This window comes from Manacus vitellinus, unplaced genomic scaffold (assembly GCF_001715985.3).
Source record: "Manacus vitellinus isolate BGI_N305 unplaced genomic scaffold, ASM171598v3 scaffold_57_pilon, whole genome shotgun sequence".
NCBI lineage: Eukaryota > Metazoa > Chordata > Aves > Passeriformes > Pipridae > Manacus > Manacus vitellinus.
In genome coordinates, this window is record NW_021940666.1 from 3,277,523 (window position 1) to 3,305,124 (window position 27,602).

At 39.1% G+C, this 27,602-nt stretch overlaps 2 protein-coding genes across 7 annotated transcripts in view; both read left to right on the forward strand.

The window, feature by feature from the left end:
* LOC103757914 (golgin subfamily B member 1-like) overlaps window positions 1–986 on the forward strand; it is a 37,507-nt gene extending 36,521 nt beyond the window's left edge. For all 6 annotated transcript variants that reach the window (XM_018081799.2, XM_018081805.2, XM_018081800.2 and 3 more), the window contains one exon: window positions 317–986. In XM_018081799.2, the coding sequence (XP_017937288.2) occupies window positions 317–475 (159 nt within the window). In that variant the 3' untranslated portion in view covers window positions 476–986. The remainder of the gene's footprint in view (window positions 1–316) is intronic.
* Window positions 987–5,473: 4,487 nt separating this feature from the next.
* LOC103758008 (actin-like) lies at window positions 5,474–10,810 on the forward strand. The gene is made up of 4 exons (XM_018081798.1): window positions 5,474–5,550; window positions 5,795–5,923; window positions 8,659–8,770; window positions 10,746–10,810. Exons 1-4 carry the CDS (start codon window positions 5,497–5,499, stop codon window positions 10,754–10,756), a joined length of 306 nt encoding a protein of 101 aa, XP_017937287.1. The 5' UTR covers window positions 5,474–5,496; the 3' UTR covers window positions 10,757–10,810.
* Window positions 10,811–27,602: the final 16,792 nt, after the last annotated feature.

A 27,602-nucleotide genomic window follows, 5' to 3' on the forward strand; every position in this document is an offset into this window, starting at 1 on the left:
GTAGCAATCATATTTGTACTACACACATCCATTAAATAAAATGTGCATTGCATTTAATTATGTGCATACGCAAAATGCAATATGCATCTCTAGTGTGTCTGTGTAACTGCATAATACACAAATACCTGATATTCATTCCTCTCCCCTTTTAATAATGCTGGTTTTTTGAACTTTAAATGATTTATGTTTTTATAGCCTGTGGTGTGGCATCAATTGCTATGTCAGAGGTTTACGGTGCCTCAGAAATCCAAGCTGCAGTGGAGCTTCTTATTCATATTCATGATTATTGATATGGAATTTTTTGTTTCCTACCCAGATGAAAGGAGGAGCCCTTTCCCTCCGGAGGTGGCTCCGAGGGCGAAGCCTTTACTGTTCCAAGCTGCTGACTTCCCGAGCAAAATCCCGCTATTTATTCCTCGCTTACCTGGTCACTCTCCACCTTGTCGTTTTCCTGTGCCTCACTGGTGTCCTCTGAATACTGCATTTCCTGGGTGGATTATTTTGGTGTGCCAATTTAGGATAGTAGACTCCTCACATGCTGCTGTTACACTATGCACTGGACACAGTTGTAAATATTCCTGTGACACTACATGAATCTTGAGCTTCTCCAATGAAATTTGTCTTTATCACACTTTGCTCCAAAGTTGACTTGAATGGCTCTTTCACAGTGGAATATTTGCTAAGGAGAAAATATTCCCCTCTGCCCTCTAAAGAAACTGCTGCATACAAGTTATTTAATATTGTTTGTGAGTACATAATGATTGGTTACTACTGAATGGGTTGTAAATGATATCTTTTCTATACAAATTTTATTTTAAGAGTCAAACTATAAATTTCAAAGGAATATCAAGATATTACTGTATATTGGCTTCTTGATTCTCACAAGAAGTTTTATAGAGTGCAATAAAGGAAGAACTACTGAATTTTTGATTTTCTTTGGTTGCTTGGGAGTTTTTTTGGCTGAAAATAAAAGAATTAAGAAGGTTGTTCTTTGCCATTCAGTTTGTGCCCAATTCTGTGTGTGGTAATGAGGTAAGCTGATGATTAAAGACACAGTAAAGATTCATAATTGAGATGACATAAAGAAATGTCTTCAGCTTCTTATATTCTCTTCTTTGTAATTTTTTTCCCTGTAACTTGTGGGGAGTTTGGTAATTTTTTATTGACTTGCATTTCTTGTCTTGGTGGGGTTTAGTCACTGCCTGTCTTTGTGCAAAATGTTCCTCAGCTGCAGAACACATGAAATTCAAGCTTATAAAGGCACAACATTTCATATTTTACATGTTTGAGCTTCAAGGTACAAGTCAGTAAAGGGTAAGTTTTCAACTGAGAATCTTGTGGGGAAAAGAAAAACCACTGTAGGTAAATCCTGTAAACTTGATTCTTTTGATGGTCTTTAATATTTCTTAGTCTAGTAAAGGTCTGATTTTTTTAATATAAACCCAATCTATTCCAATATAAGTGATGATTTTTTTTTTTGTATAACAGTAATTACTCATCTCCTTTGAATGGCTGATTCAGTCCCTGTTTTCAGCCCTCGTGTCAAGTACTGGGATAACATGAGGACTGTACATGCTGACTTATCCTTTTCCAGCCTGAAGATGGGTGTTAGCAGAAGGATAATGAAGTATTGTTAGCTAATTATGTTACAATGAAGCAGAATGCTTTTCAATGGCAACACTGGACCTACAGTCCTTCCAGTTTTACCTTGTGTGAGGGATTTTTGTCTTGAGGGGAGAAAACAACCCTCTGTCCTGAGGCAGAGCAAGTTAGTGAGTGGGAAAGGATCCAGAGGTGTTGGAAATTCTGTCCTAATTCATCCAGGCCTCTTTGCTGTCGCTGACAAGCACAAACTGAAAAAAAAAAGTTTCCGCAAGTGGCTTGACATGTGTAGATATTCTGTGAACTCCTTCCAGAGGCTGATATAAATATGTTGGGAAGTGAGACCATGTCATTTATGAAGCAGCTTCTACAAATCATCACCATTTCCTGGGTAAGTATTGCCCTGAGAGTGTTTTCATGTTACATTTCATAATTTAAATGCTTTGCTTTGCTTAGTCTGAGATCTTTGAGGGATTACATACTTGTTCCTGGACTTGGATGCCTTTTACCTGAGGTTTTGAAGGCATTCCAGAGGGTCTGCTGGTGTAGGGTAATCCAGACCTTAGTGAAACGAAATGAGGAAGAACAGTAGTGTTTTCTCTCTGAACATCAGAAACCAAAAAGGAGGTTTTCTGTTAATTGTATTTAATTTTGCACTTGGGAATTAGACAAGTAAAAACAAACTAAAAATTAAAATCAAGCAAATTTAGGAACTGCTTTAAAATTCTCTACTCTTAAATTCCAGTGTCTCGTGATGTAATTTCTGATGTATTTAAGGACTGAGTTTCCCTCTGGTTTACATTGTTGGAATCAGAGTCTGTGGGCAGTTCTGTAATGTTGGATACTGCTTGTAAATAGTTGGTTTATTGCACCCTCTTCCTGAGGGGTTTAGAAGAAAATAACAATTCACAGCAACATTCATTCATGTTCAAAGATACCAGGTATCAGAACTAATGGTTAAACATTCCTTTATTACCGCTGTTTGCAAATGCATGTGATAAAATCCCATTTTTGCATTGTTAGGGACAAGAACTTTGCTGGACGAGTGCTGTTTTTCATTCCTTTCCCATTTCTGAAGTACCCTTCCTTACTGAGTGAAGTTGCCAAAGAAGGAAAAATAAAGTCCTCCCCTCTTCTCAAATGCTTAAAGAAGCAATTGTCCAATCCTAAAAATAATCACTGCATCCAAAATACATCTTGGTGAACTCCAGGCCCTCTCTTGTTGGGAGTTTTGCCATGAATTTTTCAGGGAGATCAGCACTTTATTGTGATGGCCAACTCCTGAAGTTGAGATGTTCCTGGGTGGTTGTGCCAGCTGCCTCTTGTTCTTTTTCGCAGAATAACCACTTCCATGAGGTATTTACCATTTACAAACATGAAGTAGGGCCTAGAGTGAGCACTCCACATTACAGAGTGGCTATCACTGAAAACACACAGCAAATGCTTCCCTGAAACTTTTGCTGGGGGTTATTTTTAGTTGTTCATTTGAGATTGATGGTGACTCTCTGAGAAAAAGGCAAATTTCAAGAAGCCATGAGGGAACAACTGCCATCTTTGAAGTAATGAAGGTTTGGTGATTCTTATGTACCATGAACTACTAACATTAGAGCTGGTATGTGCATATGAGTAATTAATTTTAAACAAATGAACTTTCTAGAAGATAATTCAGCCTTGAAAGAGATGGGGTTTATGCTGAAGTCCAAATAGACCTTGTCCTCTTGCAGAGCTTGTCCATGGTCATGAGGCCAATTAACAGAATATCACAGGATCCTTGGGGGTGCAGCAGATTTCCCCTTTGAAAACAAAGGACTGATTAGTTTGCTTTGGTAAAACCCATTCAAGTGGAAATTTGTGTGGATACTTCACATGCTTTGTTACATCAGAGCTTTAGCACTGACTTTGCTGTTTAGGTTTATTCTTTCCCAACATTACTCCTCCTACAGCAGTTTGCTCTCTAAATGATGGGGTGTTCCTTCTGTCCTGTTCCATCCCATCTGAGGAGTGTGTCCCTCCCTCCAAATTGGTGCTTTGCAGCCAAAATTATGAGGCACTGTGTGTGATGGTGATGAAACCACTGCCCTTGTATGTGCCAGTGGTGCTGGGCTTTGCAAAGTTGGATTTGCAGGAGATGATGCCCCAAGAGCTTAATTTCCATGCATCATTGGACATCCTGGATATCAGGTCAGTTGGTACCAAAATGAAAGTTCTGTTTGGTTTGGATGGTTGTGTTCTGGGGGAAAAAAAACAAACCAGCTTGTTCAATTAATTAGTACTTGGTGAATCAGTGCAAATTAAAAACATTGGCAGAGCATTGCTAACATGAGAAACCAAATGAATAATAGTGATAAGTTCCCTTTTTGTTCCATTAAGCAACAGTATGGCCCAATAAAATTCCAAAGAGGATCTCCAGCACATCACTTTATAAACTCAAATAAGACTGGAAAGGATAACTGTGGCTTTTCTTGACCTTGAAAAGGGTCTTTCTGTTTAATTAGATTTCTAAAAGTTCCTTTGCAAATAGAAGATGCAGATTTTTGTTTGTTTTGTTCATATCTGAGCCAGATTTTGATTTTCTGGACTGTCAAAACCCTTCCCTGAAGTTCTGTGTCATGAAAAATATTTTACCATACGTTGTTATATTATTTGGGGCAATTGTGATACACTTCCTAATGCAAAAGCGATAAACTTAGTAAAACTATTATTTAATAAGTGAGGGGTTTTTTAAAGAAAATCTGTCTTTTATATAAGTATCTCAGTTTCATGAGACTGAAGAATTTTACTAAGGAGGATGAATTATGAGGAAGACCAAGCTCCTCCCTCTAAGCAAGTGGAAATCTAAAATTAAGAGGCTCCAATGGAAGAAGTATGGAGAAAAAAAAACCAACAACCCCTTATTAAAGGCTATGTATGTACTGGTAGATCAAGAAAAGAACACAAAACCAGCTAAGCACTACTCCTGTACCCAACAGTCCCCCCCAAAGGAAACAGTTCAGCACTTTCTGCCTTTGGGCGCCATTCTCAGCACGGCCAGCAGGGGGCGCCGTTGGATGGCGGGGGGAGCAGAGCCTGCAGTGCTCGGGGTTGGCCAGCAGGGGGCGCTGTCGGGCTCTGGCAGCCGCCGCGCGAGGCCCCGGGAGCGGGAGAGGCCGAGGACGGAGATTTCCCCTCAGAACTAAGAAGGGGAAGGGGAAAGGGGGAGAAAAGGGGTTCTTCCCGCGGACTCACGCTGTCAGCGGCTGGCTGTGGCCAGGACTCCCCCAAAGGTTCCTTCGCAGAAGGGTCAAGCCTCTCCGATGAAATCTGAGCAAGTCCGGGCTGGGGGCAGAACAGGGCGCAGGAGAATGGAGGCGAACGGGGGCCAGAAGCAGCCAGATGACCCGGCCGAAAATAAAGCAAACTCAGAGCCCTTCCACACACACCCCTTCCCTGAGTCAGGGCAAGAGCGAAATGCCTGCTGTTTCCCGAGGAGAGGGAAAAAAACCCTCATCACCTCACCCCCCCCCAAGTCTTCTGGGAGCTATCAGCCTGGAATGCGGGTCTGCTAGCTAGTTCCTTTGGGTGCGTCAATCAGCCCAGGCAGACACCCTCCCCCTCCCTCGTTCAACATCTTTCTTTTACAGCTATGCAGGGGAAAAAAAAAATTTCCCCTTGGTTTTTTTAGAACAAGTAAACCTATTACAATAAGTTAATACTTCCCCCCTCCCAAATGTACATTTTTAAAAATATATTTCTCTTCCAACAAGGGGAAATCTCACTGTTTCAAGGCAATAGTGGAACTGCTTAGACAGAAAGAGCAACCAAATAAGTAAATCTAGAGAGATTATACCTTTTCCACCTATAATTCCTTCCCTTTATTCCTTTGTGCAGTGACAAAGGACCCACCTCTGATGGAGAATGATGAGTTTACTGGTGCCCACCTTGGCTGGACTCCTGTGTGGGCAGCACCAAGTATGTGATACTTCCTTCATTTTTGAAGCTGCCTTGCTCTTCCTGGTTGATTTATAGGAAGAATGATTCCAGAGTAGGTGGTTTCCCATAAATTCACATTTTAGTTCCTTACATGTTTTGGGAGTACATTCTGTGAGGGCAGTAACAGGTACAGTATTTCACATGAAGTTTTAACTTAAAAATGTTATTCTATCTCTGATGTGCCTGATATATTGCACTAATATTGGAATAATATCCTTTGCAGGATGTTATGGTTGGAGTGGATCAAAAAGACAGCAATGTAGAGGCTGAAGCACCAAGTAAAAGAGGGATCCTGAGGCTGAAATACCCCATTGAGCATGGAGTTATCAGTAACTGGAGTGACATGGGAAAGGTGGGTGTTTATTTTTAATGTAATTTTGTTGAGGCACAACTTCCTTGGTGTGTGGCCAGAGCAGTGACCTCTTTGGGAAGTGCAGGAGAAACTGGAGAGGCATGGGAAGTCCAAAGGACACTCTCACTCTGTTAAATATCTCAGATATTCCATATGTCCTGGTCTCTTGGGGAAGTGTCTGAGTGTGTATGTGGAAATATTGTACCTCCTCTTTAGAGACAGGATTGTTATTTGGTCCCTAGTCTCCAGGTAAAATGGCCTGGGGAGAAAATTCCACAGGGAAATTCTCCTGGTAACGTTTTCCTATGGAAAATACCACAGAAAGGATGACAAGGGGCTAGGGTTGTTCTGTACTCACACTTTCCAGGATGAAGTGTGTGAAATTATAATCTCTGTATCTAAAGTCAGTTCTTGCGTCGTATTCATGAACCCAAACTGGTGAGTGCAGAGTGTTCCAGATAACAAACCAAAGTCGATAGAGGAGCAATGGGACTTCCTCAGTTCGTATCTGGAAATAAACTGCCCTCCTACTCCACTAGGTGGAAGCACAATATTTGGATTTCAGTCTTGCACTGCTTGCTGTGAGGACACCTGTCTACCTCGTACATCCCATTATGTTTTGCTCCCTGATAATTTTCCTGCTGTCTGCATTCAGCAAGAAATTATATTTTGCTGAAGAAAAAAAAAAATTGGAGGTCATTATTTATGTTCCCACATCTGGAAATTGTCCTGTGCACAACACATACTGCTGTGTGTTCCTTCTCTGGGTAATGCTGGATGCAAGAGCAGACTATCTAAAATGTAATTAGGAAAAGGAATTGGAGAAGGTTAAAAAGGTGACATGTGCTTTCCTGTAGTGTGAACTCATGGGTGGATAGATTGGTTTTAAGGTGTAATGTGAAGGAGGCTTCTGGCCCTGCTGTAGTTCAGATAATGGTCAGGTACTGTATGGGCTCTTGTAGCTTTAGCTTTTCTTCTTTGTCACTCAAATCACTTGTGGAAGTGGGTCTCCAAACTTCCCTTCTTCTGGTAGGGAAGAGACAAGAAACAGAGTTGATGACTGCTATGATTATTGCAAATAAGGAAAAAAGTGTATTTTTGGTTATATACAGGCTTCTGTGATTCAGTTATGTATCTCAGGTCCTCCTGAAGTTCTGTAACAAACACAAAGACTCCTCCTTTCAGAATTTCTGGAATAAAATTCCTAAAGTTTTGATGCAAAGGCAATATCTTTTGCATGTGCATATATATATATATTTCCCCCAAAATTTTCTAAACCAGTTGCATGATTTTGATCCAAGCCACAGATTTATTTCTAATGCTTGGAAGTCATACTCCTAAAAGCATCTTGATGCAGAAGAGACAAGGGAATTACTGGGTAACGTGCCAAAAATGGGACAAAGGCACAATAGTGCAGTGCCCAACCATCCACAGGGTACAGAAAGAGGGGGATCACCAAAGAAGGAGGCTGAGTGTGAGGGGAAAGTGGGAGCAGGGATACTGCAGGATGTGGGAGCGGAGGGGGGAGCACATTCCTCTTCTCCCGTGCTTCAATTCACAATATTCAAATTAGGCCTGCTCTGTTTTCCGCTGGATAATAATACAGGGCATTGTCCATCCCTGTTAATTTGTTCCCAGGAGCTGACCTGACAACATGTGGGAGGGATGGAGCTTTTCTGACTCTAGTGACAACATAAATGTTTAATATAAGTGTTGGGGTAATTTGGGGTAGTTCTTCCTCAGTAATTTGTCTTTGCTGCTCACATTTAAGTCTCATGGCCTATAAAATCAACACTGAATTATTTTGGTTCTTGGGGAATATCATTATCCCTCAACATTATGGTTACTGGGCTGTGCAGTGCCTGGATTTGAGGGAAAACCTGGAAACTGCCCAAGATTTAGGCAGGGTCCTGCTTTGTTCCTCACTGCTGAAATCACCAGCACTTTGTGAATTATGTAAACACCTTCTCTTCCCTTATGTGTTCCCTGTCTGAAATAGCATTTTTTTCTTATATCTGACTGATATATATTTTTAAACTTTTACATAATTACTTTCTGGTTTATTCAACTTCTCCCTGCATTTCTATTCTAAACCTTCAAATGGAAGATGGCCTGGCATCCCAAGCCCCACTTCTGGAAACATCTGATTATTCATTTTTTTTTAGGGGATTGATATGGAATTGAAATTTCTTTTTAGGACTGATTTTTTTTTTTTTCCTCTAATGAGTAATTCCAGCTCTGGACAGCTGTTAACTTTGTAGGTGCTTCACAAAAGAGGATCTTTCTTCCATTTAAGTTCATTTTGGAGCATAATAATACTTGTTTCTGAGATATTCTTCAAATAAACTTACCCATAAAACTATCCTGATGTTTTATGCTCAAAAATAAGCTCATTGGGTCAGGCAAAGCTGAGGTAAAAAAAAGAATAAAACCACAGCACAGTGGTTTCAGTTCTAAAATAGAGGTGAATTTGGCAGATTTGCACTTGCATGCTTTCTGTCTATTTTAATGTCTGTAAAAATATTAATAAAATAAAAGATAGAAATAACAATTTTTATTGTATGATATATACTACTTGTATTTTAAATATAATATTATTTAATATAATTTAATATATTACTAAAAATATATTAAAAATCCATTACTCAGGCTGTATTTGAAGAGCTTTCTTTGTAGTTCTGTGGGCAGAGGAAACCATTTTGAGACACTTCTCTAAAGCATTTTTTCACTTTTAGGTTTTGACATCATTCTTCCTACAACAAACTCTGGTTTTGCTGGAGGAACATCCCACCCTTTTGACTGAGACCCCCTTGAATCTGAAGGCCAGCCATGGAAAAAATGACTCAGGTAATTGTCTGAACCCTGTGCCACGGATCATTCCTGCATGGAAGCAGCTAAAAAATATCAATAGTCCCCGGTGTTCAATTTTGTTCTTAATTTGGGAGCTAATCCCTTATGGTTAGTGTGGGTTGGCAAGATGGGTAAGCCATGATGAGAGAGCAAGAGTTGCTGCTGCTCTTGCATTATCAAGGTCCTGAAACATTTGGGACTTGAAAATATGTCACTGCCATGCACAGGTATCCTTTTAAAAGCTCGGAGTGATTTTTTTTTTTTGTGTGTGTGTGTGTGTTCACAAGACTGTGCTCAGTTCTGGATGTAGGAAAGCTGAAGCCAAGAGGCTTGTGATGCTGAGTTTTGGTGTGTATCTAGATAATGATAACACAGGATTATGTGATTTTTTTTGGTTGGAGTTGGTGAGTCATTGATGTATTTAAAAGTGAGGTTTGAAAGTGCTGGTTGTGAACCAGCTGAATCTTCAGTGTGAGTTTTGGATCAGTGGCACATTTTGGGTGCCCACCTCTGGCTACCAAGAGTGTTCAACTTGTAGCCCAACTCCTCAGCTACTGCTTTCTACCCTTGACACTGTCCCTTCATCAGCACTTCTGCATCAGGCAAAATGCTACTTGTCATACCAGAATTGTGAGTTTTGAAAGATTAGAATAAAGCACATGACTTTGTGGAACTTCCAAGTGGAGCACCTCTTCAGGGGTCAGGGGAAAAGTGTTCCAAAACTGGAATGTTTGTGTTGTCTTGGGAAAATGAGTTGTCTTAGCAAATGATGCTTTGCTAAGTGTTCCTGCCTGTGACATACCTAGTCTGATCTAGCCAACTTTAATCAGAACAAAAAGCAGACCTCTGAAGTTTTATATATTTTGGAGCAGCTTTATGGCCAAAAGTCCATGTTACAAGTTTAACCAGTGATAGAAAGAGAAGTAAATGTGATTTAAATACAGATATAGGTATAGAATCACCTGGGAAAATGGGATGTGACTCTGCACTTCCCTTTGTTCCAACTTTTGGCATATATTTAATAGGAAGATTATGCATCAATTTAGCAACAGTGTAAATAAATTAATTAAGTAGTGAGTTTGACAGAATGAATTACTGGGAGAGAATACAACTGGGAGATAACAAACTACAACAGACCATAAGAACAGTGTACTTTTTAACAACCAGGAGATGTGGCTCATACAATAGACGTGTCCAGGACTGCTCCTCTGTCATTATACTGTAATGATAAATCTTGCTTTCAAGATTGTTTAAAGGCTTCTTGTTTATTGCTGATTGCATTAAATTCATCACCATAATTATGAAATATTGTTAATTCATGTAACCTTTAATTGAAAGCATAGTTTCCATTAAATGTTGGCTTCATTGGCAAAAATATTAGCCTCTGAAATCCAAAATTTGAGTTAACCCCCTCACATCAGAAGCTCTGATGGTGATGGTTGAGTCCCCATCCCTATAGGGATTTAAAAGCCATTAGATGTGGCACTTGAGGACATGGTTTAGTGATGACCTTGGCAGTGTTGAGTTTACAGTTGGACTCTGATCTTAGAGGAATGGCTTATTATTCCTTGAGATGGGAATAGGCAGCTTATTCCTCATGGCTCCTTCCAGCTGTGTCTTCTGTGCATTTTTTATGTGTGTGTAGATATATACATATAAAACTCTCTAGATTTCTCCACTGTGCAGTCCTGCCATCAGTGTAAGAAAATTATCCCAGGGGTATCATCTTCAATTAATGTTGTCAGCAAAAATCTGACCTGGGTTAATAGAAAGATATCCACTGGCTTTGGTGATTTTCTTTTCAAATGAAATCCCAAAGAAAATATAACATGCTGTTCACAGAAGAGCTGTGGTTCAGGAGGGGACTCAAGAGTAGTAACTGTCAGTATTAATTTTAAAAGAAATAAAATTTACTATCTCTTCAGATCCTGTTAAGTGTAGATCTGAAAGTTTTTTCTACTCTTCATTCCAGATTCTGTTTAAAACATTCAGTGTGCCAGCCATGTGTGGAGCAATTCAGGCAGTGCTGTCTCTGCCGTGGGACCAATGACTGGTGAGTCTTCCTGGGGGTTGAATTTTCCACCTGTCCTTCTCTTGAAGTCTTGAGTCTTCATATATTTTGAAAAACAAGTTAAAATACTACAGACTTTGTAGCCTGATGCCATGATATAATTTTGTATACAAAGATGGGCAGCTTACAGGAATTATGACTGTCTTAAATACTTGTTTTATGTTTAAAATTCAATTATTTGTGTATCAGAAATGCCTTATTCATTTTGAGTGGAAAACGTGCTTCATTTCCTACCCAAGAATAACATGACTTTACACAGGTATTGTTATATTTTCCTAGTGGTGTGTTTTACTTTAATGAGAGATTCACATTTTTATTAAAAAATAGGTGGGTTTTTTTTACAGTTTGAACATGACTTCATATCTGTAAAGTGCTGGAGCTTGTCTTAAAAATGGGCTTGGGAAAATCTGTGTCCTGACTGTCACACTGTGTCTTGATTAAAAACTTCTTGGCTGCCTGCAGCAGAACAGGAGATGGTGAGAGACATCAAGGAAAAGTTTTGTTGTGTGGCATTGGATTTTGAAAATGAAACAGCAACTGCTACTTCTTCCTCCTGTCCTGAAAAGAGCCATGAGCTTCCTGATGGACAAGTTCTCACTATTGGGAAAATTTCAGAAACTCCCATCCAGGCATCCTTTGTAGGTGGGACAGGACTTTTCTTTCTAGGGATTTGGCAGACAATGAGAAGGAGAACTTTTAACAAGTATAGACAACCTTCAGCTGTAGGAACTGAGTTATTTATTCTCAAATGGAGTCACTTCTTTAGAAGCTATGGATGCTGCTGCTGCTGGACAAAAAGATGCTTCTTTTTAATTAGTAATAAACTTCCATTAAAATTCTCAAAATTGGCTTCCTGGGAACATGTTAAATAATGTGTCACTTCAAAACAACCCCTTCTCCTGTATTAATTTTAACAAAGAAAAATTGTCACCATCATGGAATTTACTAAACCTATGGAATATTTGGCATCTAGCTTTTAAATGGGAATGCTGTCTTGTAAGTGATTTTTGAGACTTTAGTCTCCTGCAATTCAATTCTGCATTTCCCATCAGCAATGTTTTCCTGCTAAATGATATAAGGTCTGTGTGAGACACTTGTCGTCAGTTATGTCACAGTTCTTGATGTTCACTTTTAAAATACAAGCAGCATTTTAAAGATTTGTTTTGGGGGCTTTTCCCTCTGTTTTTGCTTCCAAGTTAAATGTTATGTCTGTGATGAAATAGTATTGTCTTGGAATTAGTGAGCTCTGTATTAGGGCTTTGCTGACATTCTAAGAAACTCTAAATACAAGAAAATCTATTTTAAAAAAGCAGCATTTTGGAGATAGAAGATGGAAATGGAAAATCCAGAAACTAGTAATTAACCTTTGATTAAAGTGTTTGTTGGTCATTTTAATTGGGGATTATGGGCTTTGAAAAAGAAATTACATCTGCTTTACCTCATGTATGCAAAATAGGGAGGGAAGAGAAAAAAACATGGAGTGATGAAAGCAAATCACCTTTGTGGAAAGCTTCTTGAGACCACTGGGGACACCACAGCTGGGGTGAACTCGACCCCTTTTTCTATCTGGGAAACTTTTAATGAAAGAGGAAAAGGACCTGGTGATCTTTTACTGCAGAGGTTAATAACACATGATACTGATGAGCATTTTCTGTAAGAAGTGAACCCTGCAGATCTCATTACCTGGACCTCCTGATTGTGCATTCACATCCCACAAGAGGAGTGGAAAAGACACTTGACACATTTAAAAGGTTATAGTGGACAATGTTTACATTTCTGATTCTATTCCCAGTGCATTTTCTTCTTATTAGAAGTATAAAAGACCACTAAGGGTCATCCAGGCTGTTTTCCATCCCACTGCTGGCTGAGGCATGTCTGACTGCAGTGAATGTCAAGGTAAGGACAAAATTTGGGGCCCAATTCATTAACTAGCAATTGCTGTAACTCAATCTGTTTTGCTTGCATCAATTTTAGGTAAAACTCTTGATTTCTGTTGTAAATCTTCATCTAGAAACTGTGGGGAGATGTGCTGAGTTATGTCTAAAGTGTGACAGCAAGGCCAACTCTTCATCACATCAGAGTTGGGCCAAAGCATGGAATAGTAAAAACCATTCAAAATACCCATCAGTCTATGCTGGTTTAACAGGGCATTTTGGAGAACAGCAGTCCTGAGAGAAAGAAGCCAAGAATAGTAATGTAGTGACAGCAAGCAGTGAGAGTTGCAAGGCCTGACGTGAATTAAATGTGCGAAGGCGGAAGCCGAGCCCAACAACAACCTGATATGGAGGAGAATGAGATTAAGGGGTTGAAATATCTCCTGCTTAAGGTTTGCCTCAGGCAAGAGCGAGTTTGTAGGTGTAATATGTTGTTGAATTTTAATATGGAAATGTTTCCTGGCATGTATTTCAAACTCCCTAGAAATAGTGATATTGATCTAACCTTCAATTAATGGGAGAGGTCCTCTGTGAAAATCGGGTCTGGGTTTGAATGGCAAATAGCTTTAATATTCTGAGCAGAGAATCATTTACACAGCTCAGTAAGAGACTATAAATCACCAGGACTTTGGCTTTTTTTTTTTATTATCATTTTAATGCAGGCTTGCTTTCCCTGGAGCAAAGGACCAGGAGTGTGGTGGATCATTGAAAAATCACAGAGGTGATGTCAGTAGGTACAGACAACAAATAATACAGTTATGCAAAAGGGAGTTATTTGAAATCCATTCCTGTTCTCTGTTGCCATGTTTTTCAGAAATCTGCTCTCTTTTGGGCAGTGGGATGAGATGAACACTCCCCCCCTTTAGCTTTTACACAATCCAGGGGTATCTTTCCACTTTCAGTTTGCACAGAACATCCATTCTGAAGGCCATTTTTTATAGCAGTCTTTTTCCTCCTAGGCTGTTGGCAAATAAACTTTCTTAACCATGAATTAATACAGAGTTTAACTGAAGTTGATGCTGATATTGAGCAGTATTCTATAGAGCTGTTCATGATCCAGGTGTACATTTTGCAGGTTTACTCTCTTTATTGATTTCCTATCTGGCCCAGAGAAAATTAGGTTCTTACAGGGCTTCGAAGCCTCTAATTAAACCAGAGAAGAATTTCATCCAGTCCTGGCCTCCACTGGTCTGTGAAATACCCAAGCTGAGAGATCACCTTGACCAAGTGGACCCCCTGATTTAATAATACCATTCATAGAGCTTGCACCTTCAGAACTGACCTTCCCTAGCAGTTTGACCTTGGAAGCGTCACTTTTATTTAGTTTAATAAAATAAAAAGAAAAGAAAAAAAGGAAGAATGGCTCCAGTCTGCCTAAACTTGCCTGGTTTGTGCTACTCAAGTTCCAAATGACAATCCTATCTGCCCACTTTCTGCTATTATAGTCTTAGCTCTGTTTCTGGATCTACCTATTTCCCTGCTGAAAGGTGGAGAAGGATGAATTGGGTAGAGTTTTGTCATACTTTTTAGCTGAAAAAGCATTAATTAAGTGCTGTGGTCTGGGTTTGAATTTATTTTACTTTTGGTAAGGTTTTTTTTCTGCAACAAAATATCCTCTTCTGATCTCTTATATAGACTTATTTTCCAAAGGGTTGTATGGTGGTTGTCTGCAGAAAATACTACTACTCTGAACATTTTCCTATGGCCATTCCAATTGCTGCATGTTTTGCTGTTGTCCTTGGTGAGTGAGAGAAGATGTGATTCTCTGAATGTGTGTAATTCCCTGGCCAGGCAACTGCTTGGAGATTGTCAGGAAGCTTTCCTTCTGGAAGCTCTTCCTCTCTGGGAGTCTTGTAAAGAGCTTTTTGCATTGCAGGTTGCTCACTAAATCAGCTGCTTGGCTCTCTCACAGAGCTGCTGAATTAACATGATGTGACCCAGGGCTGCGAAGGGATTTCTTTCATTAGCAGGACAGGGATGCTCAGGAGAACACAAGATGTGTTTCCCAGACAACAACTGATGTCGCTGGTGACTGGAAGAAAGTACAAAGGTTGAAAAAGGAGTTTATGAAGAGTAGGGATCAATTTAGAGGGGAAAAAAAGAAGCAAAATTATAGATTTTTACAAAATATAAAACAACATATAGACCTGCTTACAAAGTCTGTGAAACAGCTGTGAGAGTCTCAGGAATAAAAATCCTTCACAAATGAATGGCAAAGAAATGCAGTTTAAAACACCTCCTGAAGTCTGTACACGCTGCAACCTTAAAGTCACAATCCTTACCCGACTTTTTTTCTCCAAAATAAAACAATCCAGAATGATAATCCTGCTGGAATAAACACAGATGGCAATTTGTACACGATTTAATTTCAGCTGAAGTTTTACTTCACATTCTGAGCGGAAAAAATAAACCATCTCTGAGTGCTCATGATAGGAAGGCTGCTGCAGACTTTTGGTTAATATTTAAGAGGCATTCCTGACAGAGGAATACTGTGCATCAGCCTGACAAACCAGCCTGTGGCTCACTTTTGCAAAATAGCTTAGGAACTTGGATGCACCATTCATCTCCTTCAGTATCTAGAGAAGGATGACTTAAATTTCCCTCATCTGACCATTTTTAAACCATTTAAAAGATTATTTTTCTGTGCTTAAAACTATAGCCACTTGGGCTAACAATCATAACTATTCTAGGATCCTAAAGGTATGTGGTTTTTAGGTTGCAGTTTCACAGATGTCCGAGTTGATCTGTTGGCTTGTTGCCATAAGCAAGGCAGGGGCTTTTTCTCCCCTCTCATCAATTCCCTCCCTTTCCTTTTACCTGCTCTGCAGTGGTCAAACAAATGGCCTCTTTTGTTTTGTGTTCACTAATTAGCTTCCAGATGGGTTAGTGAGTTGAATTGTCTTTTGGACAGTCCTGGCAACCCTCAAGGCTGATGCCAGGTGAAAGCAGACAAAGGGGGAGTTGGCTGCCCCTTCCACTGGCAGGATTTTATTGCATTGCCCTCCTGTTTAGGGAATCTTCAACATCAGGGGAGAGAATGTGGTGTATGCTGAGAAACAAGAGTTCTTGTCTATGTCCAAAATCCAGTAATACCTCTTTCTATAGTCTTGGACCAGGACTGCCAAAAGGTAGGAATGGGTGGGTAACAGAGATGAAGGAAACCCTTCTCAGGACAACCAAAGGACATGATCAAAGCAATGGTCACAGACAGAAAAAGGGAACTTCCAGTTAGATTTAAGGAGAGAATTGTTATCTTGTATGTGGATGTGCACTGGCAGAGGCTGCCTAGGGCACTGCGGGGAATCTTCATCTTTAGAGGCTTTTAAAACTTGACTGGACATTGCCATGAACAATCTGATTTAATTTACAAGTTGACTCTGTGTCACGCAGGATGTTGGACCAGGTGAACACCAAAGGTCTCTCCCCGTCTGATTTTTTTCTTCTACAGATGCAGGGTAATTTTTTTCACTTGCCCAAGCTCTTAAAGAAACAATCTGAAAACAGCCATCATAACAACTGGTAACAGTTCTGTGTTTCAAGTTCTGTGAGTATCAGAGACTGAAACGGTTAATGATTTATGCATTCTAGGATTGCCAGGAGACTTTTTCAGGCTTTTGCAGGACTTTTGCATTATACCTCTGATGGGCAGCTGGGCCCATCTCCCCCTCCAGTGCTGCTGAAGGTGTCAAGCCCTGAAAAGGCGAGGAGAGCCATGTTTACCGTGCCCTCCACATGAACTCTGCTCTGGGCTGTCCTAGATGTTGGAGGTTGATGGTACGGCCATCAAAGCGCATCCCCCCGCCAATCTTGAAAGGCGGGAAAAACCCTTTTACGAGGCCCCTCACAGGAACTCTGCGCAGGCCCAGCAGACGTTGGAGGCTTGTGGCATGGCCCGGGACACCATCCATGGATATAATAACTCATAACTTCTTGGAGTGTGGGGGCTTCCCTCCCCCACCCCAATGGATCAAGGCCACCACTTCAACTCACAGACGTGGAAGCTGCAACTCCCAAGTTCCATCGCTGGACCCCGTGGGCAGTGACTATAGACATCTTTCCACTCTCATCTTTGCTTTCCCTTACTCTCCCTTACCCTTATCCTGTCTTTCCTTTCTCTCCTTTATGCATTTTCCCTAAAGGTTATCTTTATGCCATATTGCTATAGATGAGACATATAGACGATAACACCCAAAATGGCAACATACCTGTTTATCTTTGAAACAAAATTGTTCTAAAATAAACCCTACGTATGTAAGTTTTCAAACACCAATTATTTAATGTCGTTTCACTCTAATCCACCCCAAGGGATTTATTAATAAAACCTGGGTTACCCCCCCTTTTCTGGGGCGGATCGTAACAGTGTGTCTCTTTTTCCACATCAGCATCTGGTGGACAATTGTTAAACCGTGACTGTTGCTGAAAAACTTTGACCGGTGGTTTTTTTTAACTTTTAACTGTTGCTTTGACCTGGGATGCTTTCAGTTTTCTTATTAGAAAAAGGAGGAATAATAGTAAACACCTCTGAATTTATTGCTTGCTTTTAATTAATATCTTTTCCTTTCTCAAAACTGTTTCCACTCTCAGGCCCACGTTGGGCAAATATATTGGTAAAGTTTGTTGGAATAAGAGGTTACAATAAAAGCAGAGCTCTGGGATGCTGCAGTTTATTGAACTACTCGCTGAATCAGTTTTCCTCTCCACTGCCTGCCAGTGGATGTCACACTTACACAAAAATGGTGCAAGAAACGAGTCAAATTTCTACTTTTTCCATTAAAAAAGAGTTCTTGCACTAAGTCTTTACAATCTCCTGAAAGAAAGCTTTGGCTTCAGTGGGAGGGCAGCCTGAGGGAAGAAACAAAAATCAGCATATCCTGTATATTCAGTGAGGATTTATTTTCAGTTTTATGCACCTGGACTGAGGGGTTCCTAAGACATAATGAGGGATTTTACTGTGAGGAGTTATCAAATCTGTAAGAAAAGCTTTCTCCCTGGTTTTATTAGTGAACTCTATCTATGCAAGGGAATTCTGTTATAAATACAACTTAATATGAATGTCACAGAATCACAGTAACAGTTTCATCATGATTTTCTTATCAGAGCAATGTGGCCTTGGCATTTTCTTCTAATTCTTTGCATTGTGACTTTCTTTGTTGTATTTCAGCAAAACATCAAGGCAGTGAGGTGCTGCTGATCTGGGGCTTCTGTGCCCTGGAAAAAGCGGTGTCAAGGTTATCACAGAAGTTTGTATTTAAATTGTGAAGCGTTGAAAACGAGCAATGGTTCAATGGTACTGTACACACAAACTGAAGTGGACAAAAGTAGCTTTTAAAGACAGTTCTGAGTACTAGAGAGATTATTGCCATTCCCTGAGGCACAGGAAACTTAAGAGGCTTAACCAAAAACTACAGGAGTTCATTGTGAGAAGCCTGGGCTGATGCCAGAGAAACTGAGCTTTTTTTTTTTTTTTTTTTTTTAAATTTCATTGCTGAAATCTCAGGGATTAAAAAAAAAGAGAAGAAGAAAAAAAATACCACCACAAAAGAATTAGTGGCTAAATTATTTTGATTGACTTCAGCATCCAAGACATGCACTTGGAAACTGATTCTTAGAAGACAATACTAGATTGGTGTCATATTTAAAGCCCTTGGATTTGTCTTGGTCAGTAGAACTGAAATAAAAATGTTTGGCAACAACCTTTCTTTCCTACAGTGGTATCCTGTTAAATCTACTCAGTTATACACTATCAATCATAATGTTATCATGGTTATATTAGTTAATTGCTATGTTTAGTAAGACTAAACTTTTTATTTGACAATATTTTCTATTATTTAAAATACTTTTTTTAATGAAGGCTGAATGCATATAAAAAAGTCTTAATTGATGGTGAGAATGCTGTCCCTTGCTTTGGGAAATCACCAAAGAGCTAACCAGTCTGAAAAGAGAGTCATAATTGAGAGATGTCATATCTTGTTTATGCCAAAGTTACAAGTTGCTTTTGAAACACCATGAAGTGTCTCAGGATGTACTGTCAGCATGGGTGCAACTTTTCTCCTGTTAAAAAGGGCCCTGCACCTTTGTACATTCTCGACCTTAATTCTGCAAAACGTCACCTTTGACTTCCTCCTTCTAGGAGAACACGATAGAGACAAATTCCTGCTCTCTAGTCTTTTATCTTGCCAAAAACAGACCAGATCGGACACATTTTCTATCTAATGACTGTATATCAGTATAATAATTTAAATTGTGGGTGCGTTAGTGGTCAGAAAAAGATCCCAGACACAAGATCAGCAGGCTTTGTGTAGAAAACGTAGTTGAGATACACTGCAAATTTACCTGCCTTGTAGCACAAATGCCTTTTTCTTTTCCATTTGCTTCCCTTGCAGGATTTTTAAGGGGCTTGAATTGGTGATCCTGGAGGCAGAAGTTTTGTAGTTAGATCAAAATCTGCTCATGGAGTGATAAAATGGTTTTGGTTTGGAAGGGCCCTTAAACATCATCTGGTTCCAACTCCTACACAGGTGGTTAAACAACCACAGGTCAGTTGGGGAGGGAGGGATGGGTAGAGACAGCTATTTAGGCCCTGTATTTTTGTGATGTCTAATATAATAATTTCTCTCTAAATGTAAGTAGATGGCAGTTTGAATTTGTATCTAAAAGGGGGTATATGCAACAAGTTGTAGATATTGTGATGTTGTAAAGCATCTAAGATAATATTTTAAATAATATATTTACAGTAGAAAACAATATATACAGTTAGAATATAAAAGCATCTAATGAGTTCTAGCCATTAATCATGAAAATTGGTTAGCAAAAGTATTTTTATAAGCAATATACTGAATTTTCGTCACTGAAAGGAACCACCTGTTGCCAGTTGTTTTTCATGATCAAAGGAAAAAGAAAAGTAAGTTCCAAATATTTCTTTTTAAAGTGAGTTTCATTTAAAACCAGTCTTCACCTCTCCAAATAAAGCAGACTTTGAGATGACAGCTTCTGTTTGATATAAATCAGCCTCTTGCTTGAAAAATAGATCTGCTTCAAAACACTTTGATAGTTATCAAGACCCACTAAAACACCTCAGAGACTCCAGTGTGTTTAACTGCTCCCAGCAAAAACATCCTATTTGTTGTATGTTTTTGTTATTTAAATATATCATATTTTGGTAAATTATGTAAATATTTCCCTTATAAATTTACCAGGATTCATAGTTTCTCTGTTATTTAAGTTATAAAATCTTATATCATGGTGTTGTAGAGCTCAGAGGGTCAAGCCTGAATTTGTGAGGCCAGTTCAGGGTTTTGTCCACCCAGGTCTTAAAGCCCTCCAAGGACAGAGATTTTGCAACCTCTGCAGATATTCTCTTTGTAATTTTCCTCACAGTTTTTTTTTCTGTTATGGAGTTGGAATATTGAATATTTCCCCAGGACCAGTGAGCAGGTAACTCCTTTCTGTAAAGAGAGTCTGGAACTGAGTTAACTGGAAAACAGTCACACTTATTTTGAAGGCAGAGATGGCAAAAAATGAACAAAGAGCTCTTTTATTATCTAAAAAATTGAGTCTGGCCAAAGTAGCTCCACCCCATTCCCTCCTCCATGTGTTTTCCAAGCGTGGTGGTACCTCCACAGTCACCTGTTAAACTTCTGCATTAAAAAGGATAAAGTTCTCTGCTGGTTTGCTTTTTCCTCCTCCTGCAGCTCTGCAATAACACAGAGCTTTTCATTGTCATTAACTAATACAGATGTTAATTAATTAATCATGCTTGCATAGTTCTCTGTTAAATTGCTGGTCTACTAAAATTCATCCTTTCTATTCCCTAAAGGTATTTTATATATCAGTGAGGTCTTCTGTTAATTTTCTCTTTTCCACAGCGTGTTTAACCTTCTTTCTCTATCATTTAGAGGCATTAAGGCTTATTATCTGTTATCCTCTCTTGAACCTCCTGTGTTGTCCATTTTTTTTTCCTTCCTTTAACCAGAACTGTGTAGTTATCCCAGATTTTCTTCTGATTAAGTGTAAAAAATCAGGCAAAGACTGAATCAGGGTTAACTATCAGAAGCCAGATTATAAAACCTTTTCAGGAATTCAGACCTGACTTTCTGCTCCATATCAAGATGCAATTGCTTTGATGTTTATTTTTTAAATCAAGATTTATGACTGTGCGCTGATTAGGCATTTCCTAGTAACTTGTGTTTAATTTATGTGGAGGGGAAAAAAATAAAAACTTGGAAAGAATAAGGAAGAAAATTATTTGGAATCTCAAAATCGTGTTTAATAATGAGAAACTAAGCAAGTCCAACCTACTACAAGATAAGGAAACTTAAAGCTGTAGAACCTCCAGAAAGAGGATTTTAGAGAGCTTTGAAATCAAACAATGCAACGAAATCCAGAGTTTGGGAACTGGAGACAGACTAATTCAAGGTACATTTAAGATTCACTGGGAGTAATTAAGCATCAGAACAATTAACCTATGGACATAGTGAATTTGCTGAACTATTTAAATTGAGACTAAGTATTTTTCCTAGATATCTGGTTGTCCAGCCAAGAATTACTGGGTGAGATTCTTTGGCACTGCATTCTGTGTGAAGTCAGGATAATTCATCAAAGACTCTTTCAACCTTAAAATTTGAGATTTTAAATCTCATATGCTCAAAGCCTAATTTTAATTTATTTTTTTTCATGAATTCATTCAGTGGCTGGGGAGGAGGGTGTGGCTTACTTTTGGTTAAGCACAAAACATCTCTCTTGGGATTCTTGCCCACACACATCCCCAAGTGTTTTCCTGGGAATAGTGCAAAATATGCCTTGTCATTCAAGATCTTTTTCTCCCTTGGTGTCCTCTAATGTAAGATCTCTTTTAATTTATTCCTGTTCTTTCCTATTGCAGCAACTGAAGTTTGATTGTACTGGTTGCTCCCTTATTCATGTTTAATTTCCAGCTGTTTTTATATATATATACATATGTATATATATAAAAATATCTCCTGTAGGCCGTGTAATTATACCTGCAGATTCTCTCTCTGCAAAATCTTTTCTGTATTGCTGCTTCCTCAGTGACTCAGTAGGAGATTTGTTACCAGCTCTCTGTGGGTAAATTCATGCTGACTGACTGCAGTTTAGGTATAATTTGCTAAATGTTCCATGCCAACTATTTTCTGCTATTTTTATCATTCAAATCATGCTTGTAGAGCTGTCTGGTTCTGTGTTGTTGTTTTTTTTCCCTCTCTTTTTTTCTTTATATCTGTAATAAATGTAACACGGGTTTCATCCTGCTGCTTCTGCCTGTTCTGTCAATCCTAAAGAATCTGTTCGTGCTGTTAAAATTGTATTCGTTTGGCTGATTTCTGCCAAGTCAGAGATTTGAATTGTCATTTATTTGCCTCTCCTCCCCTTTGGTTTTGTGTACAGTCCCTCCTTGCTCTTTGCATGTAAACCGAGTGAAGGATAATGAAGCTTTATGCCTCTTGTGACAAGTTTCTTCCATTTCTGCCTCTTTTTTGTGCCACCCATTTTTCCAGCTAATTTATTCATCTACAGACATGCTTTTCTCATCTACCTGTTGCTTGGAGCTTGTAAACACATCCTGTGTCACAGATATTTGGCCTTTATTGCCCAAATCCCCTTATTTCTCATGGCTCCTGCTGACCGTGGGCATCTTTATGGAGCACTGACTTAATCTGTTCCTCAGTGTTACATCTTCCAGCTCCTTTGTTTCACCTAGGATTTAAAAAGTTGAAAGCTATCAGTGTCCTTGCTATAACACAGTATTTTAGTGCTGCTCTGAAAACAAACAATGCTCAGCTGACATGCTTTGGCATCGAACACATGATTGTTTTTCTCTGTCTCTGAAGTCTAGCATTTCTTCAAGGAAAGGTTATCATAGGCTCTTGCTAAGGCATTGATGACCCATTTTTATTTTCTGTCGTGCTGTTCAAAGACAAAAGAAGGTTAGACCATCTGAGGGAGCTTTCCTGATTAATTGGTCTCTGCTACCTGTCCCAGAATACAGAGTGAAACTGGAACGCTCTGGCTCCCAGAGCTGAATTCTCAGAAAGCAGCTGGGGGGTTTTCTAATAAGAAGCAGAAACACACACCTACCACTTAATACATGAATGATCTGTAAAACACCAGGTTATTTCAACTAGATCAAAGCTTTAGATACAGTAATTTAGAGCCATTTGCATCCTCTTCCTTGTTGTCTGTGATAGCCATAGAGAGGCACTTTAAAAGTGATGCATTTCTGGATGTTGTGTTCCAGTTTCAGTTTAAAACCACAGGCAGTAGCTGATTTCCATTCTTTTGGCTGTATCATCTCTGATAAACTGTTCATTTGGCACATTAATAATGGAGAATCAAGCGAGCTGCACTTGTACCATCATTGTGGCACTTGAGCAACTCCCTGTCATGTAAATTTGTTTGCCAGTACTTAGGCAGTGAGAAGAGTGATATCCCCTTTACATCGGTAGGGAACAGCAGAATACAGATATGAAAACCACTTGTGTGTCCGTGGAATAAGGAACACTGGAATCAGCAAGCCTCCTCCCAGCAGTCAAATTAAGCATTCAGATGGGTATTCGAAGAAATCAGAGTACAACAACTGCACTTTCAGCCCAGGAACATAAAAAATGATTTGAACAGATGGGAAAGGGATCTCCAGAGCCACATGCCAGCACTTCCAAAACTCTGCAGCCAAATGGAAGGATGTCTCACTTAAAATGATGCTTGATGGGAGAAGGGACAATAGGCAATACAGCCACGGCTGGGGTATAATTAGCTGGGCTCTTTGAAGTCTTTGAAAACATGGGTAGTAATTTGGTTGAAAAATACTTTGGAGTGACTTAATCTGCTCTAAAAAAGAGAATGTTTATTGATCCTTGTTTATGTGTTTGTTTTGGGGAAGGGTTAATAGTGTAGGAATTCTGTTGGTACTTTTAAGGCACTTTTGCTTTAGTTTTTATTCCCTTTAAAAGCCTCAAAGCACTTAACTTGTGGTCATGCTCCACAAGTGTCACAAACTTGGCGGAGGTTGGCATTTGCAACAGGTTGACTCAAGGCATAGGAAATAATTTTGTTATGTTTTCTCTCAAAGAAAGAGAGGCTTTTTCCTGCTTTTGTTGCTCTTATGCCTGGGAGAAACTCAACTTTAAGTCTGGGGCATCTTTGGCTGTCAAAAATGCTGGGTCACCAGCTTCACATTCTTGTATTTTTCATGGAGGAGTTGTGCCTGGATGGCAGGCTTTTATTTTGGGTCATATTGCCTGGCTTTGCTCAGTTCTCACCCGGTGATGTGTGGCTGTGCCAGTGCTGCCTCAGAGCTCTGCTGTTTCCACTGTTCAAGTTTCACAGTGCAGTAAAACAACTGATATCCACATCCACTGAGGATGGGAAAGTGGAGAGCCTTAATTATTAAATGCTGGGAGGTGTTCCAGGGATCTAATCTGGCAGTGCAAAGCCTTTTCTTGTTTGCTTTAAATTGGATGCAACATATAGGAAAGCATAAGGGCTTTCCTAATTATTGACCCCTCTGGATATAGGTAAATGTACCATTTCCAGACTCACCTGCTATCAATGTCATTATGAGCAGGATTCCATAAGGATCTTCTGAGGTAGTAGAAGCAAAGCCCAGGCAGGTGACAGCTGGGTCCTACTTAGCAGCTGTCACGGGTAGGCTCAAGTATCTTTATGAGCTGTCACCCGCTGGATGGGCAGCAAATTTGTTTCCTAAGGAGCACAGAGGTTTTTTAATTCTCTGGGAACTCTGTGAGGTCTGGAAATTGTTCTGAAATGTGGTATCTCACATTTCATAGGAGTGCCCAAGCAGCTTTCTGAAGGGAAGCCTCCCACAGCTGCCTGCTTGGCAAAGGAAGGTATTTTCGTCAGGGTGAAGGAGAGACTTTATAAAGGTTGTAGGTGTGATATGATATATATATTTATAGAATCATTTAGGTTGGAAAAGCCTCAAAATAGAGTCCAACCATTAACCCAGCACTGCCAAGCCCACCACTAAACCATGTCCTCAAGTGCCACATCTACCTGGCTTTTAAATCCCTCCAGGGATGGAGACTCCACCACTGCCTGGGCAGCCTGTTCCAATGCCTGACTATCCATATATATTTAAATATATATATATGAAAAAATATACATATGGCATTTAAGTAACTGCAGGTGGTTGGAAAATGTGCTGTCATGTGCAGAACATACTTGAAATAGTCAAAAGGCTGGAGCCTGGTTTAAAATTACAGCATTAAGGCAGAAGTGGTGAGTCCAGTGAACGCTGTCATGAGCACAGGTAGTAGATAATGATGGACTTGTACATGTTTGGGCTGCGTCAGACCCTGAGGAAATCCAATCTGTTACAGCCCTTCTAGAGACTTCTGTGCCACTGCAAAGAAATTCACTTTAATGCTGATGGTTGATATTTAGTCCTCGTGGGGCACTGCAAATATCAAAGATGCAGCAAATATTTTATACATTTTCTTGTAGAGCTAATCCAACCCAAACTCTGTGTTCTGCCACAGCACCTCCAGCCCAGCTGATATCAGGAGTGTGGGTATTACAATTAGGGATAGTGTTTGGCTCATTATTTCTGGGTTATCATAAAATGATCTATTCTCCAATCTCCCGACAGACAATCTGGGACAACAAGGCACATAACATCATTTTGATATTTTGAGAAATGGGGACAAAAGAATTAGAACATTCTTGTTGGCTGCCTTAGAAATTTCTTCATGACAGCAAGGAAGAATCTTACAGTAAGGAAAAATTCTTAACCTTTTCAATTGCAATTTATTTTTTTTAGAGCAAAAAGGCACTTTATCAACATTTTTAACAGTAACTGCAACTATTAAAAATTCTAAATTGAAAAAAGGTATTCTGAGCCTTCCAGCAATCAAACCAAATGATTGCATTTTCCTCATCAGTATAATCTACTGCAAAGACAACGTTGATGAAATTTAGATAAGATTTTAACTTATATGTTGTGCTAACAGGAATTTAGTGTCTGTTTTAATGATAACACATATCCCAGCTTTCTAATGCAAGTTAAACTACAGAACTTGAAATCACTGTTGCTGCATGTAACACATGTGTAAAACTTAATAAACAAGTACAACTCAGCTTGACTGAATAAGTGATTTGATCCCCCATATATGACATTTTGAATTATAGAAACAAACGGTGCTTTTTGGGAATTATTATTCTGCTGCTTTTGCTGTTATTAACTTCTACCCAATGTAAAACCTGATAAGCAGCATGCAAACAAAATATTCCAAGCAGACTGAAGTTGTCTTTAAAGCACCATTTAAAAAATAAACCATTGCTTAAAAATAGCCAGAAAACTGGAATATGCTGTGTTGATGAGGAAGGAAAACTCTGAGATGAGACTATGACTCTAAAAACCACAGCTGGTATGTGAACCAGACTCTCCAAAACCCTTAAAGGACCTGTCACCTCCGCAAAATGCATGACATCATAAGTTCAAATTCAGTTATACTGCATTTACCTTTCTTCCCATGAACAATTGCACCATTTTTTCCCCCTGGGATTTTGTGTAAAGACCTCCAAGAAAAAACTCATCTGTCTTTCACTGTGGGATTAAGACAAAAATGACCTATTTTGCTGCCTTATTATTTGAGACCCAGCATTGACCATCCCCATAAATTCTCTCAGTTAAATGCTATATCTGCCAATTGGGATAAAACAGGTGTTCAAGAGGATACCAACATGATTTATAAAGGAATATATATATATATATATATATATGAATGTTGTACACCATCTAAGTGGATTTGGTGCCTCTTCTTGACTAAGACTTGAGACTTAGTCTTGGCTCTGGACTTGGCTCTGGATTTCCTTTCTTCACAACCTCCCTTACAGCTTTCAACTGGAGATTTGAAGGGTAGGTCAGTCAGTTAAAATCTTTAAGATCAGTCTCAAAAGCAACAGTGAATTATTGTCATTGTATGTTTTTAGTGGCTAAATTAGTTTTATCTCCCACATCCCTGTGATAAGTCAACGCACATTTTCAAGCTGTTCACTACTATGTGCAGTGGGTAATGACACACAAAAAAAAATCTCAATTAAGAGTGAAAACCAGAATCAAATAAAAAAAGAATGTTTCTAGTCTAAAACTGAGAAAATAAAAGGAGATACCTCCATCTTAATTCTATTCAATCTCATGTGAAATAATGACATTTTGTGCTAGCCTACCATAAGTGATTCTGAAGGAAAAATACTGGAAAGATTGTTATACAGGAATACCCTGAACACACAAAACCTGGTATTTTTAAATTATTCTTTATAATTTTTTAAGGAAAACAGAATCCCTGTGAATCTGCACTCAATTGTAGGCAATTCCTAAAGAGTGGAAAGCCTTTAAAAGGGCTACTTATAATATAACTATATACTTTTATTTACTTACATGTTACTGTCCTTTACCATGAAGATCCTATAAGTTTTAATTAAGGCAGTGATCCCTAGGGGAGGGGACAGGGAAAGAGGGAATTTCACTGCTTGGAAACCTGAAGTAAGGAAAAACTGATTTTTAAATTATATTGCAAATACCAAGTCAGACTAATGCTACAGTATGGAAAACTGTAACTTTGGAAGTTACAACAGGGCATAGAATTTCTCTGTGGTGAATTTTCTTCCTCTTATTTTACAGAACTGCTCTGAAATATATTCTATTCCATTTTTTTTCAACATGAGGATTATTCATGTTGTGACTAGCCATGATTATTGAAGATTTGAGTTGTTATTTGAATGCATTTGGCCAGATATATTGTATGCAATGCCTGCTTCTTGATTGGAGAAAACCAGGGGAATTCTTTGT

Excerpts from the sequence above, each read along its gene's own strand:
- LOC103758008 (XM_018081798.1), top strand. The coding sequence starts at position 5,497 with ATGATGAGTTTACTGGTGCCCACCTTGGCTGGACTCCTGTGTGGGCAG. Across the intron at positions 5,551-5,794 it reads TCCTGTGTGGGCAGCACCAA|GATGTTATGGTTGGAGTGGA; the intron begins GTATGTGATACT and ends TATCCTTTGCAG. Across the intron at positions 5,924-8,658 it reads ACTGGAGTGACATGGGAAAG|GTTTTGACATCATTCTTCCT; the intron begins GTGGGTGTTTAT and ends TTTCACTTTTAG.